This window comes from Microtus pennsylvanicus, chromosome 1 (assembly GCF_037038515.1).
Source record: "Microtus pennsylvanicus isolate mMicPen1 chromosome 1, mMicPen1.hap1, whole genome shotgun sequence".
Classification (NCBI taxonomy): domain Eukaryota; kingdom Metazoa; phylum Chordata; class Mammalia; order Rodentia; family Cricetidae; genus Microtus; species Microtus pennsylvanicus.
Genome location: NC_134579.1, coordinates 63,796,625 through 63,820,283, shown reverse-complemented (window position 1 = coordinate 63,820,283; position 23,659 = coordinate 63,796,625). Strand labels below are relative to the sequence as shown.

The 23,659-nt window shown below is 42.3% G+C and overlaps 1 protein-coding gene across 5 annotated transcripts in view; it reads right to left on the bottom strand.

Annotated features, from left to right (window-relative positions):
• Positions 1 to 23,659, bottom strand: part of Acap2 (ArfGAP with coiled-coil, ankyrin repeat and PH domains 2) — a 122,480-nt gene that overhangs the window by 5,211 nt on the left and 93,610 nt on the right. For 2 of the 5 annotated variants that reach the window (XM_075967447.1, XM_075967411.1), the window contains 12 exons: positions 21,272 to 21,372; positions 20,064 to 20,169; positions 16,661 to 16,869; positions 16,297 to 16,366; positions 14,991 to 15,082; positions 13,188 to 13,348; positions 12,694 to 12,798; positions 12,217 to 12,309; positions 9,605 to 9,792; positions 8,752 to 8,861; positions 6,467 to 6,577; positions 4,619 to 4,680 (listed from right to left, as the gene is read on the bottom strand). In XM_075967447.1, the coding sequence (XP_075823562.1) occupies positions 4,619 to 4,680; positions 6,467 to 6,577; positions 8,752 to 8,861; positions 9,605 to 9,792; positions 12,217 to 12,309; positions 12,694 to 12,798; positions 13,188 to 13,348; positions 14,991 to 15,082; positions 16,297 to 16,366; positions 16,661 to 16,869; positions 20,064 to 20,169; positions 21,272 to 21,372 (1,408 nt within the window). Of the gene's footprint in view, positions 1 to 407; positions 679 to 745; positions 4,681 to 6,466; positions 6,578 to 8,751; positions 8,862 to 9,604; positions 9,793 to 12,216; positions 12,310 to 12,693; positions 12,799 to 13,187; positions 13,349 to 14,990; positions 15,083 to 16,296; positions 16,367 to 16,660; positions 16,870 to 20,063; positions 20,170 to 21,271; positions 21,373 to 23,659 lie in introns of those variants that run through there. The other 3 variants (XM_075967437.1, XM_075967427.1, XR_012910083.1) reach the window with 2 other exon arrangements.

The following is a 23,659-nucleotide window of genomic DNA, read 5'->3' as shown; positions in this document are numbered from 1 at the left end:
TAGAAAAATACTGAGGGGGGCCAGGTAAAAATCTATTTAAAAGACCTAAAATCATAACGTAAGAATTTTAATAAAAAGGCTTTAATACTCTTAATATGTAGTACTTTAAATACTCAGTCTATGTAAAAAGCAATTTATTAAAATCTGGGAAATTGAACCATGACAGAAATCAGTTAACCCTAACCAATCTACTTTAAAACGGGAAAATACAGTGAGAAGAGAGTGTTAACGGGCTGGCTGGAGGTGAGAGCTGACTCCCGACACTCGACCGGAGCACACCAAAGGCCAGTCCGCTGGAACTGGCCAGACCGTCCAATTAAAGCACGACAAACTACGACCTACTCTTGTGCTTGGCCATCCTACAGGACACGAAATAAACTCAGGAGCGCAACATTAAATAACAATTAACAAACCATACAAAATACTTTAATTTTTTTCTCTTTTTAGATGTTGAAGTAAAATATGTAAAATATTTATTGTAAACATTATAAATATTTTTAAAATACTATTCAGATAGTCTAGGATTTTACTTTCCAAGAAAGTGTAAAGTGCAGATTATAATACAAAAATACCACATTGATTTTACCATTCGACACCAGAAGGAACGTAAAAGGCACACATTATATATCCAGGAAGAAACGGGAGGCGGGTCTAGCAGACGCTGACGTCTAGCAGACGCTGACGTCTAGCAGACGCTGACGTCTAGCAGACGCTGACGTCTAGCAGACGCTGACGTCTAGCAGACGCTGACGCCAAGCCGTTCACAGATAGCACCAGGTGAGTGCTCTCAAGTGTTACAGCGGTACAATGGCGATGTATGGCTTCTACATTCAGCGATGCATATTCTGTGTATAGCGAGCTGCTTTTCTTTACGGTTTTCTAGTGTTTGATTTTTAAGTCACCTAGCACATATTACACAAGTACAGTTTTAGTAAAACCATTGTACCATGCAAAACTAATTATAAGACCTTCCATTCACGGAATTCAACATGTCCTGGAAGGAGAGTGTGGTGCTGTAGTAATCATTGGTCTCACTGACTGCAAACGGCTAAGAGTCCACACAATACAAAAGGAAGTTTCTAGCTTCATACACAAAACTCGTTAAGATCAGTTTTTTAAATGAATAATGCACTATTAATATGCTACCTTCCTTAGACCTCAAAATGTGCTGTCCAAAACAACAACAGTGATTTACTTAAAACAGTCGACACAAAGTGAGCTTCATTATCTAAACTTTAAGGAAAATTTTAATCACTTGAATATTTCCCCGAGGCAAATCTAATTTGTTTTAACTAGAACACATAAACAAGATTCCAGAATACATTGCCCTGGAATCTTCCTATTAATACACGGAACAACTTACTACAAAACAGCTAAGCATATTCTTTAAATTACTTAATCATATTTTTCCCCATTCAGAAAGTTCGAGTTTTTTGTGTGCCTGAACAATTCTGAACTTTTAAAATACAGGCTGCTGTGTCTGCGCTGCCGGTTTAAAACCCCTTTGGTTTTTGGCATTCAGAACGCTCATCACTACAGCCGTCAGTGTGACAGGCAAGGTTCGGTGGCCTCACTACTGAAATGAACGCTCTCAGAGGATGTGACACCCACTCTCTGGGAGCAGAGGCATCAACCCGCCCCTTTTGGCTGGGAACACTTTCCTTCTACAAATGACTGGCTAGGTCCCAGAAGCCACAGCTCACATGACCGGAGTGGCTCCCTAAGGCAGCGATTCTCTGCTGGCTTAGAACCTGCCAGCGCTCAAGAGACCCAGAGCAGAGGCAGGAAGCACAGAAATGAATTCCCACCACATTACCGCGCCCTGCCAGGCCTCCTGGGAGTTCTCAAAAGCTGCGAAAAGAACCCCCTTCCTTCGGAAGCTGTGTGCTCTTAATACTGCCTGCAAAAAAAAGTGTGTCCGTGGGACTGTAGACCCACGTTTAGAAATGGGGTTTCCTAGAAGCCCCTGATTGCCAAGCATTTTAACCAAGTCCTCTAAATAGTGGACCCGTCACTATCAAAAGACTGACAGTTTCTCTATCTCCGAACTGCTCAGAGCTCTGCCGCTTCCCTCCTATTGCTAGTGATAAAGGAGTCAGGCAAAGAAAATTCAGTAAGATGCAGAGAGAAAATGAGGAGTGGCTGTTGGGCCAGCCTGTAGGGGTGGGGCGGGGGTGGGGTAGGGGTGGGGTGGGCGGTGCGTGTCTGCTCTGTGGCTGTCCAGGCCGGCACGTTCTGCTCTGCCAGGCCTCAGAGGGGAAAGGAGGAACGGCAGAGAGCAGCTGTTGCGCCACCTCACCACACCTCACGAATGAAGCATTCACCTTCAAACTCTGGACCCTTATACTGAGTTCAAAATCAAATTATTTCCAAGATGTTTCTCAAATAGGTTTTTACATCTTATTTTTTAACCTGGCATGGTTGGCAGAATTCTAATTTTTAACTTCTAAATTAAAATTTGCCAATTTTTTTAAGTCTTAGAGTGAGGCCTGTTTTTGGATTTTTATTAAAACTAAGAAAAAATGACTTTCCTATTGCTACCTGGAAGTCCCTATATTTACATATAAACCTGCACACAGACAACAGGGAAAGAGGCGTCTGAGAACTCCTAGATGACACAGAGGAAATTCAGGCAACTTGGGCAGAACTAGATGAGGTGCAAAAAGGAAAGGGCCTGCCCCTGCAAATTCCCATCTGCAGAGCAAATGGATCGCTGACCTCTGACCTGTGGCTCACCAGCTGGGCGGCCATTGTAGCAAGCACCTTAAGAAAGGTGCAGCTGGCTGGACGGCTACAAATGTCCCCTCGCTTACAATCCTGTAGTTCCCTGCTACCTCACAAATGCCAGCTCATTTTCTTTGATCGATTTTTATTTAAAGTGCTTAACCACAAAGGCCTCAGAAAAGGCCTAGTAATACTACCGTTTAAAGATATCTGTTACAAAATTAGAACTTATTCAAGATCTAACATTCAACTTTGAAACACATGGGCAAGACCCAGAGTTAGCGCTGAGTCCCCCCCATAATAAGTACACTGACATCAGAACATCCGGACTCAGCAGTGATCGACAGGATTAGAGTGAACCGCCCTAGACTAGAAGTCTGCAGCGGACCCGGGGCCTTTTCCTTCCCTATTACGTCAGGCCAAACATAAGTGGTAAATACAGTCCTCTGAGGAAAAAATGGCCTCACACTGATAGAGATGACTGCAGTCAAAATGAAGTAAGTGGCTGACGTTAACATAAATTCAAAATACAGTTCAACAGGAAGGAGAGAGGATTTTACCAGGCCACTTTAAAGATAATATAAATATTCATTTTTATAAAATGAAATATTCTCACTGAAAAGTGAGTGTAAGTACTTTGGTCATGAACTCCTGAAATGTTTAGGAATATGTGTATGCATTTCAAACAGATAAGAATCCATGTACTCAAATTCATCAAGTAGAATGCAATGTCCTTCTTGTGACGCTGCCTAACTAGCACGTTTCCGTCAAACAGGGGAATCTGATCAGCTTTTCTTTCTTTCCTTCACACCATGACTCAAGTGGAAACCACTCGAGATGAAGACTGCAGTGGTCATGAACTGAGATTTTTCTAGAAAGTCTACCTAGCCATCAGGTTCACAAAACATTGCTCTAAATACATCTACTCACCGCAGCAAGCAGTGTACAACTGCCTGGGGCAAAGCTACAGATAAACTTTTTCAGCCTTGAAACTAATTCTCTACCCACTGTGGACTCTAACTTACTGGTAAAGGTTTACTTTAAATCTTCAACTCATTCTTAGATTAAATATAAAACTCATCAATAAACTTCTCCTTGGTATTTTCCACACTAACTTTTTTATATACAAAACACATAAATTTGTTTTATTTTCCCTGAACACAATGTATAGAAATTCCCTGAATAACAAAAAGAACCCCATTTTGTTATATTCGCTGGACAGCTAACAAGAACTCTTTCTGAAGCTGGGCGGTGGTGGCACACGCCTTTAATCCTAGCACTCGGGAGGCAGAGACAGGTGGATCGATATCTCTGAGTTTGAGGCCAGCCTGGTCTACAAAGCGAGTTCCAGAACAGCCAGGGCTATACAGAGAAATCCTGTTACAAAAAAAAAAAAAAGAAAGAAAGAAAGAAAGAAAGAAAGAAAGAAAGAAAGAAAGAAAGAAAAAAAAAGGAAGAGAGAGAGTGGGGGGATAGAGGGAGGGGGAAGGAGGGGAAGAAAGGAAGAGAAAAGGGAATGGAGGAAGAATTCCTTCTGAAACTGCTCTCCTGCTGCCTCCGCAGCACACAGTCCGTTGTCACGCGTGTTGCTGGAGCGCATGTGGAAGACATCTGTACAGCAGATAAGGATGCCAGCGGCCAGAGCTGACTGAATACAGTAAGTGAAGTGTACTGAAACAGAAACACGTCCGAGTGTGTAAAGGTCCGGGATCAGCCACCCGAGAATTCGGTAGGTCCAGCCGCTAACAACTCACAATTTACAGGTACATTATAAAATCTCTATAACAACACATTAGTTAGCTAAGGAGCTATGAATCTTCCAATTGTAAACTGATAAATTCCTGAATGCATTTTTTATACTGCATTTCTGTATGATTATTGGTAGAATATTGACCTGGCTGTCCATAAAGTCCTTCCGATTCCCGCATTTCTTCATTCATTCTTGCTAAACGTAACCTAAAATTCAAGAAGAAGAGCTCTTAGAGGAAGTAACACAAGGACTCATAAACAAACGGGTTACATAGGCAGGCAGTATGAATGCCAGCAGAATTAGTCCCTTCCCAGCATCTGTCGGTAAGACGAACTGTTTCTCAGCCACTCTGCAGTGCAGAATTCACCGCACCTCCATCCATGTCATTCTCACGAGCAGACAGTAAAGTGTTCCTTAGGAAAGCAGGTGCCCACAGCTCTTCCAACAGCCCGTGTCCTCCAGGCCTCAGAGGATGCCTAACTCCCACGAAACTGGATGGAATCGCTGCCTCTGCAGCATGGGAGCGCCAGCCTGTCCTACTTCACTAGCTTACCCTGAGTGTGAGCGTTCCCAACACATGAGCAACGTGCTCCTTCCAAATAATGGAAATATACTTTGATATATGAGCACTGCAGGAAATGACTGAGGGTTACCAACATTTTCCCAAGGTTACCATACTGGTCATACACTCTTTGGAGGTTATGAATCCTGGCAATGGCAGACAGGTAACATTGGATTAAGAAAGCAAGTATTTCTTCTCTTTCTGAAAGTACTCTTTGTGGTGCCTGCTTGTCCTTCTGGCCACATCAACTGCGGCCTTCCCGGAGCTCGCACTCTCTTCTGAGTGCTCTGTCAGGAGCAGGAGCAGCGGACACTGACACTGCCCTTCCGCTCTCACTCTGGGGACTAAGGCGGGTTCCTAAGCATCCCCTTGCTATGTGGATTCTCTGAAAGGGGAGCCTTCCTCGCTGGCTTCAGTTGTCAACTTAACACTGAGTCATCTGGGAGAGTCCTGAACTTGGGACTGTCTGAATCAGACTGGTCGGGGGCATCATGTTTGTAGGGTTATTTTCTTGACTGCTGACTGACGGCGGCCTTCACAGAAATAGCAACTCCTCCACGGCCTGTGCCATGGGAGGCTGGGAGCATGGGCTCAAGGCAGCCACGAGGCTTCTCTGAACTGAGGGCATCACGACTAGGCATGTTTCTGCTCAAGAGGAGAGGGATCACCAAGTCTCAGCTTCCATTAGCCCAGACTGGAATAATCACATGACTGTTTCCGTTAGTTTCAGGAAATGAAGCATGGCTGACGACGTCACACTTCTAGGTTCTAAGCGTAGCACACTGCTTTGACCTATCGTGCAAACCTACTGAACACCACAGGAAACACAACATTCAAAACCATCTATTTGTGTTTGTCCATATGAACATGCGTTTAAACGGCTGCTTCCCTCCAGCTCCATAAGCCTCTCCCCCTCAGCGAGTAGACTAAAACTACCCATAGCTCCACCTACCCCACCCCAGGCCTCCTGCTGTACTAACAGGGAAGAGCATTTGGGTAGCCATGGCTTATGTTTCTACTGCTGTGGCCACGAGTCCAGGCATTAGAGTAGAAATTCAGAAGTGAAGTCCTAGACCTAACATTTATTGATTTTTCAAATCATCTGAGGCTTAGCATTTTTACCAATAAAGTGGGATAATAAAGAATAGAGTCCTCACAGAGTTGTGAAGGACAAATGAACCTGTGTGTTTTAAAGTGCTTGCCAGATCCAGTATCCGTAAAGGAATGGCACAGACAAAACACTGAGTTTAAATCTCCCACAGACTGGGCATGATGGTATATGCCTTTAATCCCAGCACTTGGGAGGCAGAGGGAATAAGATCTCTGTGAGTTCAAGGCCAGCCTGGTCTACATAGCAAGTTCCAGGACAGCCAGGACTATTTGTACAAACAACATATAGCTCAGGAAATAAGTACACAGGAAACACTTACAAGGTTACTATGTCAGCATTGGCTGCTTCCACAGCTATGCTCAAAGGGTCCTTCCCCTCTTCATCAGTGGCGTGTTGATTGGCACCTCGCTTTAGGAATAAACACACCTGCCTGTTTAAGGGAACAGCATTTTTCAGACAGTGCCAAGATGAAAAATTTCCATATTCACCTTCAAAAATAAAAAGTTCTACCTAACTTAAATAACATTTTATTAGAAAATTCTTAATGCATTCTACCATCGGCAATGAACAGACTTCAATAATAGAAGCCAACTGAGATCTTTACAAGTCCCAAATAATCTTCATTATCTTAGATAATCTAGTGCTCTATAACAAAGTGGGACATATAATCACAACTCTATCCTCAACAAGTATCTTTAAAAGCTACACAGAGATACTGATAACAGAAAAAACTATCATACAAGGCTACGAACAGAGGAAACTAAGACAATGGAAACACTATAGTAATCATGCTACAATAGAAGAAAGTAGGCAGCAATCCTCCCATTATGCTACACAAATATTCTTAACTTGAAGATATTCACATTTTTAAAAATATATGAAAGAATGAGTAAATGGGGTCTGTGAAATAAATGAGAAAAACTAACACAATTTAGGCAACTATAAAAGATGAAGCAAATTCTACTGTGTTTTACCACAGAGAAGCTTTCATGATTAAGTTACTAAACTGATTATCTGCTGATAAAGACAACAAGTGATAATGAACTAAACTATGCCATTAACTATGTTTAAAATCAGCTTCAAGCTTATCCAGGAATAAATGGAAACTCTGAGATCTTACTTAAAATGACTCGAACATCTCGCTTCATTGGCACCTTCTAACAGGAAGTCCACTGTCATGGCATTACTGTTCCAAATATATCATTTACGGCCTCAACGTCAGTTATCTTAATAAAGAACTCAGCCAATGCAGGGACTAAGCACCTTAAGGAAAACCTAGAAATTTCCAAAGTTATAAGTTCTCCCAAAATTAGGATGTGTAGAGAATGTATGTATAAATGCATATAAATAGCATAAACTTCAGCTGGGAAACAAACAAAATACCACAACTTCAGTAATAGAGGAAGCCAGGGAGAAAACTGGTCAATTTATTGACATGCCAAGATTAAAGTGAGTATTATATTTTATATCTGTACACTAGCTATACTAGTTACTTTATATCTGTACATTATTTATACTGGTTAGTTTATATCTAACACTAGCTACACTGTATGTATACTAGCTAGTCTGGTGAGTTTATGTCTGTACACTAGTTATACTGGTTAGTTTATATCTGTACACTAGTTATACTGGCTAGATTATATCTGCACACTTACTATACTGATTAGTTTGTATCTGTACAATAGTTATACTGGTTAGTTTATATCTGCACACTAGCTATACTGGTTAGTTTATATCTGCACACTAGTTATACTGGTTAGTTTCTATCTGTATACTAGTTATACTGGTTAGTTTATATCTGCACACTAGTTATACTGGTTAGTTTATATCTGTACACTATTTATATTGGTTAGTTTTTAGTGTCAAGTTGACACAAACTAGAGTCTTCTGAAAAGAGGGAACTTTGGTTGAAAAGTTGCCCCTGTCAGACTCCTCTGTGGGCTAGTCTGTGGGACCTGCCTTGATTGTTTATTGATGCAGAAGGCCCGGCCTACCGTGGATGACGCTATCCATAGGCAGTTAGGCCTGGACTGCGTAAGAAAGCAAGCTGAGGGCTGAAGATGCAGCTTGTCAATTAAGAGCACACATTGTTCTTGCATAAAACACTTGAGTTCAATTCCAAGCACCCACATCAGACTGTTTTATACTCCAGAGCCAAGGGGACGTGATACTTTTGGCCTCCTTGGGCACTGCGCTCATGCATATACCCACACACAGATGTACACACATAATATAAGAAATAAAAATTTTTTTTAAAAAAAGCAAGCTGAGCAAGCTAGTAAGCAGTGTTTCTCTGTGGTCTCTGCTTCAGTTCCTGCCTCCACATTCAAGTTCCTTCCCTGGTTTCCCTCACTCATGAGGTGTGACATGAAGTGTAAGCCAAATAAACCCTTTCCTCACACAAGTTCCTGTTGGTCAGGCTGTTTATCCCAGCGACAGAAAGCAAGGTAGAACACTGATCATGGCTTTTCTTATGAATGAGAATCTTTTATTTTTGCCCTCTTTTACAAATTCTACATAATATTCTTAACCCAAAAAAAAATAACATTTCTCAAAGTATTTTTTAGATAAAAACTACCTACATATTTTGGCACAGTCACTTACCCTGTGTGTCCTAAGACAGTGGCGTGGTGCAGTGGTCCCCGCCCCTGGACGTCTCTTTGGTTTACGTTAGCACCATTCTGTAAGAGGAACTCACATGTCACCAAAGAGCCCTAAAGAGAAGAAGATGACAATGTATAAATGCAAATGAGAAAGGGCACCTCTGTACGCAAGTAGCAGAGAAATATTATATTTTCTTTTTCCAATAACACAGAATTGTTTACAGACTGAAGTCCACCAACACACACTCCCTTTTCATTATCAGAATTCTCTTCCAGATGTGCCTCCCCAAAATCAGAAACCACCAGGTGACACTCAGAAATGACTAGTGAGAGAATTCTTCACTTCCTAACCTTCTTAGAATAGTAACAATAACACTGCTTTGTTTAGAATTTATGATATTTTACCAGATCAATGAAAACCTCAATGCATTCATTCACACATGATACAGCTTGAATGCATTAATTCACATCCCTAGTACAGCCTGAATGCATTAATTCATAGCCCTAATACAGCCTGAATATATTAATTCATGGCCCTAATACAGCTTGAATGCATTAATTCACATCCCCAATATAGCCTGAACACATTAATTCATACCCTTAGTACAACCTGAATGCATTAAGTCACATCCCTAACATAGCCTGAATGCATTAATTCATACCCCTAGTATAGCCTGGATACATTGATTCGTATCCCTAGTACAGCTTGAATGCATCAGTTCATACCCCTAGTACAGCATGGATGCATTGATTTGTATCCCTAGTACAGCTCAAATGCATCAGTTCATACCCCTAGTACAGCCTAGATACATTGATTCATATCCCTAGTACAGCTTGAATGCATCAGTTCATACCCCTAGTACAGCCTGGATGAGTGCCGTTGCTTGGTTCTCATCTGAATTAGCCCAGTTCACATCTGCACCATGAGCCAAAGCCTCAGCCATTTTGGGAAGGTTTTTCTCGTATGAAGCCCTATAAAGCTGAAGTCCTGGATCAAGATGTTTAGAGTCAAGAAACACAGAAGACTCTTGTCTTTCTCCTTCTGGAAAGCAAAGCACAAATACATTAATAAGAATGTGCTCTTAGCACAGGAGACAAATTGTTTAGCAAGAACAGAAAGAATCTGCGAGAAGAAAAGAGCTCTATTGGGCAAATAACAGTAACAGCAAAGTGAAGATGAATTTAAGGCTAGTAAGCTGTATATTTAAAAATGGTTAGGATAGATAACTTCAGGACAGATAAGTGGATAGGGTATCTTTACAGTATGTAATTTCACTCCAATTTTGAAAGTGAGCTCTTCAACTCACAATGTAAACACTGTGACAGAAGATTACTCATCTATCCCAATGAGCAGATGAGCGATTTTCACCCAGTTATTATTTCTTAAGGACTACTCATTCCCTAAACATTCAACCTTCTCGTGGAATGACATCAGTTGGTATTCTACGCTTTGGTGGCATTGCCAGTATCCGGAGAATAAGTTAGTCACCGTTAAAACTTCCAAAAAGCAGGGACTCCTAAAGAATTTACTAGTAGTTCAAACTCACTTAGTTCCTAAGGTGATGTAATATCATTACAATTTACACTATAACCGACTCAAATGCGTCCAAGAATGCTTACTCCCCCAGAGACTCCTGTAAGACTAAACACACTGACATCACAGAAGGAAGCATCAGGGAATGAGTGATGAGAAGAAAACCCGAAGGGGAGGGAGAAGCTGGTATAAAAGCAGCCACAGGAGAAGACAGTGACAAGCAGACAGGATTAGTGCAGATTAAAAGTCCTAGCATACAGCATACACCATGACGTTTGGATGAATGTCTACCTAGGGGAAAGGTTCCAAAAATGAAGAGAAAAGATAGCTTTTTCCTTAAACAATACTGCTTTACCCTTAGTTCCTTCTAAAAGGATTAACCACCCACCTGAGAAATGATCTAATCAGGAATTAACATTTAGAGCAGCGGAGAGATGGCCACTGGGTAAAATGTTTGCCAGAGAAGAAAAGACCTGAGTCCAGGTCCCCAGAACCCAGGTAAAAAGCCAGTAGAGGCTGGCACATGCAATACTAATGCTGGGGCCAAAGACAGACAGATCCCTTGAGCTCGCTGCCAAATCACTGAGCTCCAGGTTCAGTGAGAGACCCTGTCCCCCCAAAAAAAGTAGAAAAACAGATGGAAGCCGGGCGGTGGTGACGCACGCCTTTAATCCCAGCACTTGGGAGGCAGAGACAGGAGGATCTTTGTGAGTTCGAAGCCAGCCTGGTCTACAAGAGCTAGTTCCAGGACAGGCACCAAAAACTACAGAGAAACCCTGTCTCGAAAATTAAAAAAAAAAAAAAAGATGGAATTAGAAAACATATTAAGATAACCCAGACTGGGAAAGGCAAATACCCATGTTCTCTGCTATATGGAAAAAAATCTTAGTTCCTAATAATTCATATGGAAATATCTTCATTAGCAAGAAAAGGCAGATGCCGTGAAATCTAAGAGTGGTCTGGGACAAGGGGAAAAACTCTCAGCAGAAAATTGCTCGATAGTTAAATCAAAGTAAATGCTATCTATGTTCTATTTAAAATCTAAAGTCATGGTTGATAGTTATTATATTAAAAATTTTTATTTTGGGGGTAGGTAGGTGTGCGTGTGGAGGAGGTCATCATGTAACTTCTGGGGGTCGGTTCTCTCCTTCCACCAAGTGGATCTCTGGCTTGACCTCAGGTCGAGAGGATAGCAGCAGGTACCTTTGCCCGTGGCACCAGCTCAACACTCCATTTTTATGTATTTAAGAAATCTGTAATTCCTGCTGTGAAGTTTAGTTCCTGATACACTGTCTCTTATTAACTGTCTTAATTAGTAGTGCTGCAGAAAATGTAGAAGTCTGGCTTTGACATTTCGACACATTTAACTACTTCCATGAAGTTTCATTCTTATGTTGAGCCTAATGCCATTAATATTTCAAAATTTTTACTAATTTAAATCATCTAGTAAAAGTTTGTGAAAACACAATAAAAATACAAAAGAAATGAGCAATTGATAAGAATAATGGCATAGTTATTTTTGGAATAAATATGCTGAACAAAAATTTAAAAAAAAAAGATTACATACTGTAAGATCCCATTTCCCTAAACTAAAAAAATGCCACCTTCTGCAATCATGACAGGAATCAAAATGGTGTCTGGGGACTGAGACTGTAACAGGACAGGAGAGGCCAGTTTTAGAGACGGAGGACAGGAAAACATCAGCGCTCCTGTGGGCACACAACACGTGCACATGCGTCACATTCTAACACATCAATTATACGTCCTCCTGTGTCCAACAGGAAGGCGGGCAGACTCTGAGAAAACACCAGGCACCAACTGGTGGCCCTCACATGAACACACACATGCAAACACACCCACAAGAGGACGGGCGTTTGCCACGTGCATTGACCAACCGACTACACCAATCAACACTGGCTCATGAAAACTCACCAGGCTCATACAGGCTATTGGCTGACACGGTGGAAGGTAAAGATTCTCGTCCGTCATCCGAGCCTTGCTGGATCCCACTGTCGTTACTTTTGACTGTGTCAGGGGGAAAGAAAGGCTAGTGATGAAAGCTCACACCCCTGGGAAAGCAGACTCCCACAGCCAACAAGACCGTAAAATGAGCTGGCACATGGAAACATGAACTTGGCCACCACCAGCATAATAAACTTACTGCAACTTTAATCCTTTCGTAACTTAGTTTATTGGATTGTAAATCAATCACAACGCTTGAAAATAAACTTATTTTTAGAGTTCTAGAGTACCTCATTACCCCACAAATGCTGGGAGCAGCTAAGAGCTTAGTTTACGGCATGACTGTGGTAACGTGTAATCCTGAGACAATGGGCGACATCTAGAGAAATGGCCACACCGCACAATGACCACCGGCACAGACTCGGAATGCTACACGACAGTACTTACTACTACGCAGTTTTGAAGAAGTATCAAAGTAGGAGAAGAGTGAGTCTAGCTCATCAGGACAGAACAGAGACTCCCGCCTGGCCTCGTCGCTATTTACAGCAGCCACTGGGGACATGCAAGTTAGCAAAGCACAAAGCAGGCCGTAAGAAGGAGGGGCAGGAAAAACCGTTACTGGGCAAGTGTAGGGGGAACATAGGAGGAAATCAGGTGTTTAATCAGATACTCGGGGCTTCCGGCATAATCGATCGACAATCCCATCTCCCCCTTGCGATTAAGCTGTTGGACTTCATAGAGTATAGACTGAACCTAGGAACGTGAACCATGGGACTATCTCAGTTTTGCTGTCTTCAAGACACAGAAGTCCTGTTTTCCTTTAGAATGTATACAAGGAAACAGGCTTCTAGTATTTAGGAAACAAAAACAAACCCTACAATGGCCATAATTGTGAGATTTAAAAAGTGGCTTCAGCTCAAGAAAATATCCAAGGTAAATACCTGAGGTGTGGACAGACGCCCTGACTTGGCTCAGCCTCTGTTCCTCGCAGCTTTTGGAAATAACCCTTTTCTCCTGCTCAGAAGGCGATGATATCATGGAGTATTTATCCACAAATTTCCTCTCCACATATTTTGCTCTGATATATGCCTCTTTCTCCTGTCTGGTAAACAGAAAAACGCCATGATGCTCTGTTTAGCCCCTTAGCATGGCTAACACTGAACGAATGCCACTAGATACTGAATCTGATCGTAAGTGAAGTCAGTGGGGGCTCAGCAGTGACGGGCATTTGCTGCTCCAGAGGACCTGAGTTGCTTCCCACGCACTCACAACCACCTGTAACTACTCCCGGGAACCTGACACCCTCTTCTATGATGTTTTTAAGTGAATCTGTAACAGTTAACATGTAACGTGTTTTTCTTCTAAATAAGAAGCAAGTTTGACAGACAGATGAAATACAAATGACCCACTGAAAACTCATAGATCCACATTACGCCGTGATTCTCCTAATTTCTGTGTGATGTATTTGTATACACACTCCCTTGTGGTTTACATTAGAAACACTGCCAGAAAACTAAAAAATACCTAGAAATTAACATTTATTAGAGATACTGTCATATCCCGAATAATCACTACTGATGGTCATAATTTTTCATATAATAACTGTAATAAAACAGTACAGCATTCCAGATTTATAGTGGGAAAATGTCATTTCTCTTTGCTTGTAATATAACCATGAAATATGCCTGTTCTATATTTTTTCTTCTTTAATTTAAAAATGCTTAGGTCTTTGGTTAAAATAGTGGAGTCCAAGGTCATGCTATCATATGGCAAATATTAAAAAGTAATTTAAAACACACTGGCTTAGTTCCAATCTCAACATAGGATTATGGAAAAATGCAATTTTAATCCGAAAAAATAAAGATCTTACTGACAAAACCTGGTGTCAACCACAAGGACTACGTGTTCCAGAGGCCCTGATTCTAGCAGCTTCCTTCAGGGGATTTCCGCCTGCAGAACTGGAAGTCCAATTGTACAACCAAACTGCCTTTCACCTTTGATTCCAAAGCCTCACAATGCCACTCGGCTGTGAGATCAACACTTGCTGAACTAAGTCAGATCATGCCAAATGCTTCAGAGCAGAGAGTAGAAACTCGAGCTATGAGACATTAGCCAACAGACTATCTGTGTATGTGTGGTATGTGTACATGTTTATGTATGCACATGTGTGTGTGCTCGTGTGCACACACAGACATGTGAGCCCAGAGGTCAACGTCAGGTGTCTCCTTCAATCACTCTCTACCTTATTCTCTGAGACACAGTCTTCTGCCTAACCTGGAATTTACTAGACCATTGAGACGGGCTAGCCAGCAAGCCCAAGGGATCCCCTGTCTCTGACTTCCCAGCACTGGGATTACGAGCAAATACTACCACGCCTTGCTTGTAACACAGGTGCTGAGGAACCAGACATACTTGAGATTGAGCCATGTCTCCTCCAAATGCCCACCACTAATAGAACTTGGGACGTCTTTAACTGCAAAAAGCTTTTACATTTCTATGTAGATATTTTTTTTATATTTTTCTTAACAATTCCACTTGACTACAAATGATTGGCAGCCCAGGAAGGTGTAGCGGTCTAATGAACACACCTACAGTAAGATGCAAGGGTCTGATGGATCACATTTAAACACAAGAGATGATGGCTTCTAAACACTGCACCACCATGTCCTGTGTCAGCCGTGCTAGAATAAAGTGACAGCGTATTTGTGGCTCGGGAAGAGAGCAGCACATTAAGACGACCGTACCTCTGTCCCGGCTGTGGTTTCTTTATTCCCATCTTTTCCAGCTTGGCTTCATAAACACGATTTATAACATCATTCCCCAATTCACACATAAGCTATTTGGCAGGAAAACAAACAAGCAAGCAATAAATTAAAAGTCCTAAAATTAAGCTAAACTTCAAAAGTCCTTAAGGTGGGTACAATTAACTAATTCCTCTTTATATATTGTAATTGTTCATTCCACAATGAAAATTTAAAGTTAAAATGGGCCAAAGAATGATATAATTACCCATTTGCTATTCTTTATCAGAACATTATTACTCCTATAACAGGTACCCAACAGAAACCATCCATTCATCCACCCACCCACCCATACCCATCCATCCACCCACCCACCCATACCCATCCATCCACCCACCCACCCACCCACCCATCCATCCACCCATACCCATCCACCCACCCACCCACCTACCCATCCATCCATCCAGATGTATTACATATATAGCAGTATTTAAAATCAGGACTGGACAGATAGCTCAGTGATTAAAGGGCTTGCACTGCTCTTGCAGAGGACCCAAGCTCAGGTCTCAGCACTCACATCAACTGTAAGGGACCTGATCCTTCACCCCCTGCAGGCACCTGTACTTAGTGCATATATCCATATTCAGGCTCAGACACATACACATAATAATAACAATAAACCTCTAAACAAAAGTCATATCTATCACGTCTATCTATATATCAAACTCCTGACTGTGCCTAGGCCCATGGTTGGGCAAGAAGTTTAACAATTAAATATCAATGCAGTTAGGACAGCAAGTACGGCCAATTCAAAAACAGAAAATTAAAATTAGACATCTTTTTTAAAATGTCTCTTATGGAGCTAGAGAGATGGCTCAGAGGTTAAGAGCACTGGCTGCTCTTCCAGAGGTCTCGAGTTCAATTCCCAACAACCACATGGTGGCCCACAACCATCTATGGTGGGGTCTGAGGCCCTCTTCTGGCACAAAAGCATACATGAAGATAGAGCACTCATACATAAAATAAATAAATCTTCTTAAACAATGCCCTCACTCCCACTTTATAGAAATACTAAAAACCCATCAAGCACAGAGCTTGCTGAAATAATTGACGGACTCACCCTGTACCTGAGTTCTATCAGCAGACACCTCCTAACTCCTTGTTGAATGCTCTAACTTCTTACACTTGCTTTCTCCTGGTCCATCTACGTCTCTGCTTCAGTCTTAACTTCCCCAATGTGCTAGTCCGTCTCAGCTAGAGGAGATTTACAATTGCCTGTGAAACATTTCCATGCAAATATATATCTCACCTTTAAAAGCTCAGGCTCCCAAGTGTCTAACGTTAAAGACCGTACTTTCGAAAAATGAACCCCAAGACTCCTACATGGAGAAAGAAAGATTGCATTACTTTTAATAAAAAGTCATCAAGTCACTATTTGCATATTTACACACACACAAATGGCTCCCACATATAAATGTGGATGGACCCTCTGGTTAGTAACAAAATGATGAATCAAAGTTTTCTAAACACTTTACAAAACTAAAATTATCCACTTTATAAAATGCATAAATACACACTGTTAATCTGGAAAGACCCACTAACAAGAACACACAGTAATTTACAACACGCATCTAACCCAAAGGAACGCTCCCACTCTGAGTGAGCACACCCACCGATGAATCCCAGAGCACTCGATGCACAAGGTAATGCCCAAGTTGATGCTGGCCCACCGTGGGTCTGCCAGCCCACAGTCACAACAGCTGGTGTTGCCAGGGATGCACTGCACACGCTGCAGGGCGCTCTCTCCTTTCAATAATTTCTCTTTTGACTCATTTCCAGAATCTAGGCTTCCCGTTGATGGAGATGATTTCTTATCCAGCTTCTAAAAGAATTAAGAATTATTTGGTAGTTTTAATACTTTTTGTAAAGGATTGTAGGAACATGCTACATGTTATATACTACAAGCAAAAGCTTCTAGGCCATAAATTAAACATCTATTTGGATAGGCATTATTCTCCGCAATGGATATTAAAGAATGGAAAACCTGAGGTTCTTATGACTAGGCTCCATCAATGAAGGGGAAATATACACATTAACAATTACGTGACGACTGTCACTGAACATATGAACAAGAGACAAGAACAGAAAGGGAGAGACATAGTGGGAGGCATAATGTTATTAAGTCTCGATAATAAGGTAAAATCCAGCACTTGGGAGGCTGAGGCTGGAGGAGCACAAGCTCAGAGAGCCTGAGCTACACAGGAAGGCCCTTCTGAAAGAAGAAAGCAAGCAAAAAGAATAAAGTATTTCAAGCCACGTTCCCCAAAGGTGTTAACTATAAGTAAGTTATTTCAACTACTACAGTTAATCACTAGAAAAACTATGCTATGACACAGTGACATGCTTGAAAATATATCACCTTCAGAATGAGCCAAAAACAAAATATGATATACAAAAAGATAATTGTTTAAGTGCAAGGTCACACCAATAATAGAGTATTTAATAAGCATTAGCTAAGAGGCAGCAAAAATCAACCAAATCCAAAGATATGGCTCTTGATTATAAGCAATTCAAGATATAAAGTCTTCATGCTGAAAAACTGTCTGCCCTGTACGAGCCAGTGTGTTAGCCCAGAAGCACTGGAAATAGAATTTGGTTCTTGTTTGTCTTTCTGAAAACACACAGAATTAGGAAGGGCTGAGCAAACAGGGCAAGCGCAGGGACGTGGAACTCCTACTGTCTTCAGAGAATAAGGTCAATATCCACTTAAAGAGCACAGCCTTACGCAGGCTCCGGGTCCTACACAGGATCAGAAGGATGCGTGCACATTACAGACGTGAGTCAATCTGAGACACACAAACAAATAATGAAAGGAATGGATTGTGGCACATTAAATAGAATAAAAGCAAACAGGAACACAGTTAAAAACTAGTCATAGATTAAAACTCAACTGAGCAAGAAACAGAATATTTACACAATTTCAAAGTACTCTCCCCACAAAACATTTACTACCCAAAGGTTGTAAGAGTGCCTTACAGTGGAAAAATGGAGCAAGTAAAACCATGTGCCACCTGAAAGGATGGCCTGAGAACACAGTGTTTACACACAACGTTCTTGCCAAATATGTAAAACTTAGCTGAATAGCTAGCCTTAAATTCAAAACTTTCAAGGTCAAAGGTCAGGTTAACCCGAACTCCTAACTACTCCTGACTGAGAACAACATGGCCACTAACTTTATCGTTTTGCTTTCTAAACACAAAAGCATTTGGGGATCAAATGAGTGTCACATATCAAGGCTCGTATCTCCATGCTTATGTCTGTACCATGATTATGCAGGACATCTTGTCCTAGGCTAGGGGAATGGGTTAATAAAGTAGGAGCTGGAGATGAGGCGGCCTGCTAGCAACTCACTCTCAAGCGGTTCAAGGGGAAGAACTTAACTTATACTGAAATTCTATGGGCATTTGAGATTTTGAAATTTTTCAAAATAGATCTGGCTCATCAGATGTCTGAAATGTAAAGTTAACAAACAGAATTATCAGTGGAAAAGGTATCAGAAATCACATGGGTTCATTCCCAATTTTCCTTGATATGCTAATGTTTTTGCTCCCAACTAGAGATGCTGAAAGCTAATGAAGGCGTCATTGGTCAGGAAGGAGTTGTAGCCCAGGGTTCTCTCCCTAACCCCAGGCCAGTAAGGGACTTCTCTGCACGTAAGTACAAATGAATGGAAAGCATTTCTCTAGAGGAGTAAATCCGAGTCTCAGATGGGGTTCAGGGGAGAGATCAAAGGTGGGAGACAAAGTGAACGTGCACACAGTACTGAGATGGATGCCCATCACCAACTCCCACTGCCTGTGGGAGACACCAATGAACTTTCTCTAGGAAAAAGATGCTCGTGTGGCAGTTGCTCAGCACATAGTCCAAACTTAGGAGAGTCTTTTCTACTCAACAAAATCTTAACTAGGTGTTCAATGTGTAGGCTTAACTTTTAATCATTGATACATTACAAGAGAGCCAAGGAAAACCTACAGAACACTTCATCTAGCTGTCTACAGGATTGCCTAAGAAAAAAATTGCTTTAATTTATGACCCAGGATACTTTCCTAAGAGTATTGGTTAGGGAGGCTCAGGGGCACCCCAAATATCACAGGCTGCGGCCACTGCTCTTTTTGCCCACAGGAACTAGATAGGAAGAGCCTATAGCTGAAGTCACCACTCACTTTGGATGCAGGACACAGAGAGATCAACCTCAAACTGACCGAGAAACTCTCTCCTTGCTGGCTGCCTGCCTTACGCAGTGCCAGAAGCTGCTAGGGAGAGAAGAGACATCAACAGCTTTACCCGCCACTGGAACATGCATGCTAATGACACCGACTTGCTAGAAAGATGCACCCACAGGTACAGTAATGGCACAATGATTACAGGTCAACCAACTGCTTTCTGTGTGAATCTGAGACCTGCTTTGCAAAAGGGATTTCATGCCTGATACTGTATACCTCATCAAAAGCCTATGACTGCGGAGATCATAGGCCACGCGGGAAAAGGGGATCTATCCTTACTGTTCTACCAAACGGTCAGACTGTCAAACTGTCCTCTAAATGCTATGTCGCTACCAGTGTCGTGGTGCTACTCTCAATTTGGTCAGGTAAGTTTCTTTTGGCAGGGAGTAGTGGCTAGTGCGGAGACTCATAACTGATCAAAGCGCCAAATTATAAATAACTCGGAGTGTTCAGCTGTGGGTGCCCCATCTCTCAGCTGCTCACCATCCAAGGCTCAGGGAAGAAGCAACGGCAGAGACCATAGAATAGCTGGCAGACAGGGAGGAGAGCTGCGACATGCTCATATTTGGACAGGGCATGGTTGCTGACCGCATCAACTCTTGGCAACTCTGGTTACCTGCAGAAGATCTACACAAGGTCAAGCCAATCAGAATTCTCGCACGGGTGATGGTTGAGACCACGAGGTCCCGCCCCTACCAGAGGAGCTACAAACAGGTGATGGCTGCTGAGGGAAGGAGAATGACTGAAAACATTTAGCAGTATGTCTCACGATACCAACGACACCTCTACTAACCTCTGATTCATCGCCCTTCTCTCTGTACGCAGTGGCAATGCTGGTCTGAACAGCCTTAATCCAGGCCTGGCGAAGCTTTTCAGAATCTGCCTGGAGCATACAGCTTCTACAAGGAAAGAGCATCATTTTCTCAGACAGTAAGTCAGGAGGGGAAAAAATCCATACACTTTATTTTACCTCACTATGCTCCTAAGTACATTTTAAAAATGTGCATTAGTGTTTTGCCTGACTCTAAGTCTGTGTACCGTGTGTGTGTGTGTATCTGTGTGTGTCTATGTGCTATGTGTGTGCCTGTGCGTGTGATGTACTTTGTGTCTGTGTGTGGGATGTGCTGTGTGTGCCTGTGAGGTATGTGTGTGTCTGTGTGGTGTGTTATGTGGGGGAGTGGAGGTGTGGTATGTGTCTGTGGGTGTTTATGTGGTGTGTATGGTATGCTGTGTGTGAATGTCTGTGGTGTGTGCCTGAGTTGTGTGTGTGTGTACCTTGTGTGTCTGTGTGGTATGTGATCCGTGTGTGAGGGGTGTGTATGTCTGTGGTATATATCTGTGTGTGTGCCTATGTAGTATGTGTGTGTGGTGGGTGCATGTAGTGTGTATGTAGTGTGTGTGTGATGTGATGTGTGTGATGTGTTGTATGTGTGTGTCTGTATGGTATGCATGTGTGGTGTGTGTGTGTCTGTGTGGTGTTTGTGTGTGTGTATTCTCTCATATCCTTTACCTCCCTTTCTCTCCACCATGTAAGCAGAACACGGCTTCTTTTTTAAGTGTGGTGCAAAATAAAATTCAAAGTCACACACTTTCAATTTAACATAATATCTAAAAAGTTTTCACGTGGACTAGGTTTGGTGCTGAGACAGGAGAATGACAACTTCAAGGCTCTGAGTTCAATTCTCACTATCTACCAGGTTTTCACATAAACGTGTTTACAGGAAGGACAGAGCTCAGTAGTGGGTGCTTGCCTAACATGCTCACAGCCCCACTAAGTAAATAAACAGCGACCTCTACAGATTAGAAAGACTGGGCTACATGGAGAGAAATTACATAAGTACTTGGACAGAACATCTACAATTGCTAATGGAATTCATTTTTAAAACATTAGTTCTTTTGTTACACTGATAATCATAAATCAGAGTTCTCAGATCTGGTAAAGTCTTTCAGACAAACTACATAAACACAAAAACAATTCTCAAATTGTAGCGAACGTCTTACTTTGTTGGAGAGACCACCTCGAAGCAGAACCGCCGCTCTATGTCCTCGCAGTGCTTCACCGTGCACAGCCTGAGGTCCTCCACCACCACCGTGGGGCTGTCCTACAGCAAGGAGGCAGGCTCAGTTCATCAACCTCGCTCCCAGCACTACCAGCAACAATGAACTCCAAATACACTCCAAAATCCGGCCTCATTTAGAAGGTCTCTATTTTATCATAGTGTCGTTATGAAGATATAGAACTAATGGAGGCAATCATACATTGTTCATTTAATCTGCCTCATCCAACTACTTTATGTAAAGTAAGTTCAATCATTTAGAGAAAGGATTGACACACAATTGGCACTTAATGAATACTCAAAAAAAATTATCTCCTTGTTGGCCCTCTTCCATCCCACTGATGTCCATTACTCTTTGGGTTCCCACTCACATACAGAAGAGCTACGTTCTCCCCCAAAGAGAAAGCGGTAACGAATCATGTTTTAAATAGCCCAATGAGAAACAACGAGAAATTGGTAAATTCTTCTTAAAATTCTTACAAGAAAGAGAAAAGATTTTGTCATTCCCTAATTAAAATACCAGGGCAAAAAATCAGGAGAAAGCACTGATGGATTAACCACAAAGTCCACAAGAGCCTGTGATTAGTGCGGCCATCTCACAGCAAAGGGGATTATCAGATGTTTATGGTTCACAGACTGTCATTCAAGGGCTAAGTGAGAAGCACACTATCAATTAACAAATGGTTTTCTTTCCAGGGTCTAGCATTCTCACAAGCCTTCCCAGTACACCTTTCCAACACATAAAATTCCTTGCCTTGAAATGAGGCCAAGAAAACACATAAACACAGTGGTAACGAAGACAGGGTTCCTGTCTACATTACTGACGGCATACACTTTGACTTCTGTCATTTTAAACACAGTGGTAACGAAGACAGGGTTCCTGTCTACATTACTGACAGCATACACTTTGACTTCTGTCATTTTAAAGCACTCTATGTGGTCACCATTGGTCCTAAGATAACGTGTTCTAAAAGACAAACCGTCTACAGCCTCAAAATGGTACCATGGGATGTCAGGGTTACTCCTGCCACGTAACTAACAGAAGGACTTATAAGATGAAGGTAATAATCTTGGGACACAAAACACCTTAAAACTAGGAATTAAAATTTCCGGCCGGCAGCTGGACTGTTACCAGAAAAAGCATGGGATAAAACTGGACTCTCGGAACATGGCGAACAATGAGGGCTGATGAGACGCCAAGGACAATGGCACGCGGTTTTGATCCTATGCAATGTGCTTGCTTGGTGGGAGCCTAGCCAGTCTGTATGCTCACCTTCCTAGATATGGATGGAGGGGGGAGGACCTAGGACGTACCACAGGGCAGGGAACCCTGACAGCTCTTTGGACTGGAAAGGGAGGGGGAGAGGAGTGGGGGAAAGGGGAGAGGGGTGGGAGGAGGTGGAGAAGAGTGGGAGGAGGGGGAGAAGAGTGGGAGGAGGGGGAGGGAAATGGGAGGCTGGTGGGAGGAGGTGGAAATTTGTCTTTTTTTTTTCTTTTCTTTATCCTCCTTTTATCAATAAAAAAATTTAAAAAAAAAAAAATTTCCGGCCGGGCAGTGGTGGCGCACACCTTTAATCCCAGCACTCGGGAGGCAGAGACAGGCAGATCTTTGTGAGTTCGAGGCCAGCCTGGTCTACAAGAGCTAGTTCCAGGACAGGCTCCAAAGCTACAGAGAAACCCTGTCTCGAAAAACCGAAAAAAAAAATCTGAATTGGAGCTGGAGAGACAACACAGTGGTTAAGAGTGTACACTGCTCTGGTGGAGGACAGGGTTAGGGTCAGGCAGCTCACAGCTACCTGTGATGTCAATTCCAGGAGGTGTGGTGCCCTCTTCTGATCTCCACAGGCACTGCACTCAAGTGTACAAATCCACATTCAAGACATACATATCCACATCATAACTAAGAATAAAAATAAAATCCTTATAGAAAGGGGTAGAAAGATGTTTCAGCAGTTAACAGCACTGGCTGCTCTTCCAGAGGACCCAAGTTCGATTCCCAGCATCTGTAACTCCAGTTCCAGGGGATTTGATGCCCTTATCTGGCCTTTTTGGGCACTGTATACATGGTACAGAGACATACATACAGGCAAAATACCCATACACAGGCAAAGAAGCAAAAAGGAAAATGCTGATTAAAAAAGAAGAATTCATAACCGCAGGACTAAAAAAAGGGCTCAGCCATTAAGGCTGCTTACTGATCACAGGGGACCAGAACTGGGTTCTCAGCACCCACATCGGACAGCCCACAACCACCTCTAATTCCTTCTCCTGGGGGATCAAACACCACTGGTCTCAGTGAGCAACTGCATTCACACATACAGAGATACATACA